This window comes from Epinephelus moara, chromosome 16 (assembly GCF_006386435.1).
Source record: "Epinephelus moara isolate mb chromosome 16, YSFRI_EMoa_1.0, whole genome shotgun sequence".
Lineage (NCBI taxonomy): Eukaryota > Metazoa > Chordata > Actinopteri > Perciformes > Serranidae > Epinephelus > Epinephelus moara.
In genome coordinates this window covers 32,653,062-32,659,511 of record NC_065521.1, presented here as the reverse complement: position 1 = coordinate 32,659,511, position 6,450 = coordinate 32,653,062, and the positions used below count along the sequence as shown (strand labels likewise).

Here is a 6,450-nt window from a genome sequence, read left to right as displayed (position 1 = left end):
CCGTTAAAGGGGTTTTTTTGGGGAGTTTTTCCTTATCCGCTGCGAGGGTCATAAGGACAGAGGGATGTCGTATGCTGTAAAGCCCTGTGAGGCAAATTGTGATTTGTGATATTGGGCTTTATAAATAAAATTGATTGAAATTGATTGATTGACATCAGAGATCAAACATCACAATCCATATAAATACAATCCTATCAAAATATCCATTTCAGAGAAGAAAAAGGAAGTATGCAATACAAAACATTCTGCACAGGATCCCAATGGACACAAAAAACGCAGATTATTCCAAAACAAACACAAAATACAATATTTACAAAAAAGAAGAACAGATCAGCTGCACATCAACCTATAAAAAGGCATCATTAGCAATATAAGCTGTACCTGGTCTCTGTCACTAGAACTGACACTATCTATCTAGAGCAAAAAGTTATAGAAAACATTTCAAATCGTAATCAACATTCAGACCATTTGGTGCCAGAGTGTTCAAATAGTTTATGTAGAAATGTTCTCTCCTAGATAAGAGGTTTTCTAAATTACCACCTCTTCTGGGGAGGGAAACCTTCTCAATACCTATGTATTTCAATGAAGCAATAGGATGATTAGCTTCCACAAAATGAGCAGCCACAGGATAATTAAGATTTTTGCATCTGATGGTACTACGATGCTCTGCGATGCGGGTTTTTAATTCCCTGCTTGTTTTGCCTACATAGGTCTTACCACAAGGACAGGTAATCAGATAAATCACAGATTTTGTGTGGCAAGTGATGACCCCTCTAATGGGGATATATTTACCAGAATGTGGATGTCTATAGGTACTACAGCGGTAAGTATAATTGCACTGAGCACAAGACCCACAGCGTCTGTTACCATCCGGGATAGGTATAAGTAATCTTTGGCTAGATTCCAAAGTGGGGGCCAAATCTGATCTTACTAGATAGTCTCTTAGATTGCTACCACGTTTAAAAACCACAAGAGGGGGATGTGTATAAATTTAATGAAAATTAGGGTCAGACTGAAGGATGTGCCAGTGTTTCTTAATGGTACCTTCAATCTTCTCAGACTGTTTAGAATACTTGGTGGAAAAAATAATAGAAGATTTTTTATTTTTTACTTTCCTCTGAAACAGATCTGGTCTTGGTCTAGCGTTGATACGATCCACAGCTGAATTAATTTGAGTTGACTTGTAACCTCTTGCACCGAATTATTTCTTCATCTCAGTCATGTTTTTATCAAAATTAAACTGTCCACTACATATCCTCTTAACCCTGCAGAACTGGCTGTAAGGGAGGCTGTTTTTTAAAGGGAGAGGGTGACACGAATCAGCTCTAAGTAGACTATTGCGTGCTGTAGGTTTAATGAAAAGGTCAGTGTAAAGTGTGTTATTCTCACGTATGATCCACAAATCAAGGAAACTAATATGATTGGAATCAAAATCCATGCTGAACTTAAGAAAGTCAGAACAATTATTTAAATAGTTGAAAAATGTTTTCAACTGATCAACACTGCCAGAGAACCCACACATCATCAAGAAAGCGTTTCCATACCACTATGTTGTTTTTGAAGATGGTATTATTGTAAATGTACATCTCTTCAAAAAAAAGCCATGTACAAATAGGCAAAAGAAGGTGCAAAAGGGCTTCCCATAGCTACACCTCTGTTTTGGAGGAACCAGGAGTCTTGACAAATGAAACAATTACATGTGAGAATTAAATAAGTTAATGAAGGAATAGAGCTGCAGTCCCTTTTAGACAGAAAATGTTCCATGGCCATAACGCCTCCATCATGAGGGATAGAGGTGTAGAGGGAGGACACGTCAAAAGTAGCAAGAATCAGTTCATCCTCAGGAAGAGGGTTTAGAGAATCAACAATAGATAACATGTGATGAGTGTCTTTGATGTAAGAGGGAGCCTGTTCAGCTAGAGGTCTGATGTGAAAGTCAACATATTGTGAGATGGATGACGTCAGCGATCCAATTCCAGACACAATCGGGCGGCCAGGGGTTTTTTTCAAACTCTTGTGGACCTTAGGTAGAGTGTAGAAAGTGGGGATTATAGGATGTTCAATTTTTAGGAAATCAAGTTCTTTTTTGGTTATTTCACCCACTTGAAAAAAATGGTCCAGAGTGTTGTAAACAGATTCCTTGAATAATTGTGTGGGATCGCTAGACAGTGTCTTGTAGAAAGTGTCATCAGAAAGTTGTCTTAAACACTCTTCAACATAGTCAGACTTATTCAAAACAACAGTAGCTCCTCCTTTATCTGCTGGTTTGATTATAATAGAAGTGTCGGCTTGTAGATCTTTTAAAGCAGTAATTTCATCTGTTGTAAGATTACTGTAGGGATTACAATGTTGCTTGTTTTTTAACAAGGAAGACACATCCTGAGTAACCAATCTGCAGTATGTTTCAATTGAAGGGCTACGATTAATAGGGGGACTAAAATAACTTTCACATCATGACCAATCGTGTGGGTGTTTTTACTTCTTTCTGAAACTCTGCCAGGAAAAGTCTAATCACTGGACACTCCCAGAGTACATGCAAACTGTCTCTCGGAGACAGCCACACCAGTTGTGAGACAAATACACAGCATGCACAGAGTATCTGGACATTTCCAGTTAGGTTGCAGTCATTTCCTGTACAATTAGTATCCAAAATTATCCTCAATATTCTTATATTTTGTAATGTTACTGTGTCAGTAGTGAACACATTTCTTGAGCTGAAACCCAAAATGCTGAAATATAGCATGTTATCACAGATGTAAGACACTTTTCAGTTGGATTGTGTATCATCTGATGTGTTTCCCAGAAAACAATAGGTTGCATTGTAGGAAAAAATGGCAGTTACCCAGAAGACATCTCAGGAGATGTGGCTACAGTGGTTAGAAAAACAACAACAACAAAAACAAAGAAATCCTTGGCCGTGTTACTGCCCTTTTTGCCACTTGTAGTCTTTCTAATTCCACTGTAGTAGGTCCCTCAGGTCGCCTTTATATTTATATTGTGCTTCTTGTGCAACACATCCAGCACTTGTGGCAGTAACTCCATGTTGAGAAGAGGCTTTTCTAGATCCTCTGTACAAGGGAGGGAAGTGGTGCTGAAGTCTGAATCTGTGGTGAGCAGCCTCTTCCTGTGTTTGGGCTTCAGCGAGCACAAAGAGTCGGCCTCGAATCCTGAATGTCTCTCGTCTATGTACAGGATAAAGGTGGAGGTTCTGGCTAATCTCAAGCTCAACAGAAGCAGAACAACGAGGCAGCACAGCATCACTGCCATTATGACGTCAAACGTCCCATTGGTACAGCTCGGTGCTGCACAGGAAGAAAAGAAGTCATTGCTGAGTTCAGTGATGGCTTTGTGAGCTACAGAGCTCGGACTGGCACAGGTGGGCTCCTTGGGCACAATAGCCTTGTTCCCCAGCAACCAGTTCCTCAGGTACTGGATCCTGCAGTCACAGTGGAAGGGGTTCCCAGATAGAGAGACCTTTTTCAGTCTGACCAGTTTGTCAAACAGACCTGGAGACACTGAGGTGAGCTGGTTGTCCTGCACATGGAGCTCTGTGATGTCTGGGGGCAGGTGAGGCAGCTCCATCAGGTTTAAAAAGCTGCAGTTGACCTGCCGACCAGCAGGCAGTGGGGCCGAACATAGGCAGGCCTGACCAGTGGTGTGTGTGCTGGACGTGGCCCAGACAAGGAAGACAGCTAGGCTTAAAGTGGAGGGCATCCTGCAGGATCAGGACAAGGTTAGTCTCTATCTGCACTGTAATTTCCAGTTTGTGTAATAATGGTAACAGAGAGGATGCTTACGGTGTAACACTCAGCAAGTTGTTTCATTGGAGAATTCTAAAACCAAATTAAAATGTTTAAAAAATGGGCATTAATAATGGGAGCCAGAGGTACAGGTTGCCTACCCCTGATCTTAGTGATGGGGTTTCTCGTTCACCTGTGAGAGCCAGTTCTTTGGCTCTCGTTCACTTTGAAGAGCCGGTTCAAAGATGCGGTTCGTTTGTTTCGTTCTTTTTTGTTTTGTTTTGGTTTTTTGCTGTGAGTGTGTGTGTTGCTGTGATCTGGATATTGTAGTGATGTGTGTGACGTTCACGAACGAGCCGAGTCTTTGAACCAGCTCTTTGAAGTGAACGAGTGAGCGGCTGCACTGTCTTTCTCCCTCACAAACTAGTCTCTCTCAACTTGTTCCGGATCAAATAATATGAAATTAATGGATACAGAGTAAATTAAAGCAAAAAACAAAGAAATTAGGGACTGGCTTGTTCACTCTAAAGAGCCGGTTCACTCGTTCACTTCAAAGAGCCGATTCAAAGACTCGGCTCGTTCGCGAACGTCACATCACTACCTGATCTAGTGTGTAGGATTCAGTGGGTACGTTCCAAATATTATACCTTTTCTTTTTACTTTTAGTATGAACTGCAGCTGCCCTTTAAAAGTGTGTACTGTTACGTGCAGTATGGACACAATCGGGATATACTACTTCCTCATAACATTACACCCTGAACTTTGACCCTCTTGCTTTTATATCCGTTACTTTGGAGATAAAACAAAGGCCACTTACGGAGTTCTCCAGAGAAGGAGAGAGATCTGCTGTTGTTACTTTGCAATGTATGTTGTTTAACTTCAAAGTTAAAACTGCACAGATTGTAGATTATTACATATTTTATTTGCGACAGTGAACTTAAACAATCAACATTCCTATTATTACTATTCAACTAGTCAACAATTCCTTGAATGAGTTGCCATCTGAGCAGTCAATCAGCTGTCATCTGTTTGTGGGTCAGTCGATGTGACGCATCGTCCACAATGCAGAGGATTGTTGGTCAGAATAGACAGAAAAGCATGCTGGCTTGCACACTGCAAAATCGGACCGGATGTAGTAAAACATCCTGGTATTTTTGGCGTACTGCTTTTGACATACTATGTTTTGAGACATACTGAATCTTTGGCATAGGGATGTCAAGATTATAGATTTTCTTGGTATGATTATTGTCAGAGAAATAATCACGGTTTTACGATTATGACGATTATTATGCATTAATTAATTCCACACTATAAATGTGTAAAATCACATGACTACTCCTTATAGATCTTTAAGTTTCATTTATTCCCATGCCAACATAACAAAAATAATATAGCACCAAAGAAAAGTAACCAAAAAGTACAAGATTTAATGACAATAATCCCATTGGAATTAAACAAAAATCACCTCTGTGTTAAACATCCACAGCAGGATTTCCCTTTTGGGAAAAAAGGTTTCAAATGCTACATGTATTTCTTTACAGACTTTCTGTAAACTATATTACAAAAATGTTTCTGAACATTTCTTTTGGACCTGAGAAGAGAATTTTTAAACAGGAAAAAAAACATCTAGCTAGCTTTTGATTTATAGATGCCTTTTGAAACATAAATAATCCATACTTCATCACTCAGAGACGCCTATTCACCTGTACCGCTTGTGTAACTTTGTTTTCATTCTGTGAGAGTTGCGCTGATCTGCCTACTGTATATGGTTCTGCGTCCCAGCATAATCTTTGGAGAGTGATGGTGCTGAGGAATCTTTACGAATAATTAACTGTGGCATTTAAAATCGCGGTTAATAGTGAAATCAAATAATCGTGTCATCCCTAGTCTGGCATACTATATAGTATGGTAGTATGGGTATTGGAACGCACAGTGTTTGGTTTGTCTGTTCTGGGCTACTGTAACAACATGGTGGACTCCATGGAAGAGCACCTGCTCCATATGTAGCTACAAACGTCTCATTCTAAGGTAACAAAAACACAATGATTCTTAGTTTCAGGTGATTATACACTAATGAAAACATTGTCATTTATATTATATCCAATTTCTGCCAAAAAATCCCGCTAATGCTGCATTCACATGAAATCAGGCAGTCATCCTTCTGGATGGTACAGGAAAAACAGACAAGAAACACACATGACGATATGTTGTGATGGTGATGTCATAGGCCATTATATTAATAATAATTTTGTGTAATTTTTCTACTAATGTCCAATGATTGTCCAGCTCACCTGTGTTTTCACCTTGTGTGACGGAGCTACGTAAAATCCAGCTATAAACTCTGCCCCAGAGGACAGCAAAAAGTTAAAATATTTTCACTTTGAACTGCAGTACTGTCCACCCGGCCTCACTTAATTTTACTGTACTGCTTTTGTCCACTTAACTGATATCAACTTTGCTGTCAACCATCTCCTTGATTCCATGTGAACGCAGCATAAATCCTACACACTGGACCTTTAAGCAACAACCAAAAAAAAGGAATACAAACCTTTAAGAGTCAGACCAACTTGGAAGTTTCCTCTGGTGTTGCCAGTCATCCTTAAAATCTCAACATATATTCCCTGTCCTAGTTCCTCTGTTGCATCTGAGTTTAAGAACGTTTCAAAAGTCCTCCTGAACTCAAGGTCTCCCTTGTTTGTAACTGACGTGT

The 6,450-nt window shown here is 39.8% G+C and overlaps 1 protein-coding gene across 1 annotated transcript; it reads right to left on the bottom strand.

The window, feature by feature from the left end:
• Positions 1–1,637: 1,637 nt before the first annotated feature.
• On the bottom strand, positions 1,638–6,450 carry gp9 (glycoprotein IX (platelet)). The gene is made up of 2 exons (XM_050065915.1): positions 6,289–6,450; positions 1,638–3,715 (listed from the first exon to the last, which is right to left on the bottom strand). Exon 2 carries the CDS (start codon positions 3,712–3,714, stop codon positions 2,974–2,976), a length of 741 nt encoding a protein of 246 aa, XP_049921872.1. The 5' UTR covers position 3,715; positions 6,289–6,450; the 3' UTR covers positions 1,638–2,973.

What these genes read in the sequence shown, in the direction of transcription:
- gp9 (XM_050065915.1), bottom strand. Translation starts at nt 3,714, where the DNA reads ATGCCCTCCACTTTAAGCCTAGCTGTCTTCCTTGTCTGGGCCACGTCC.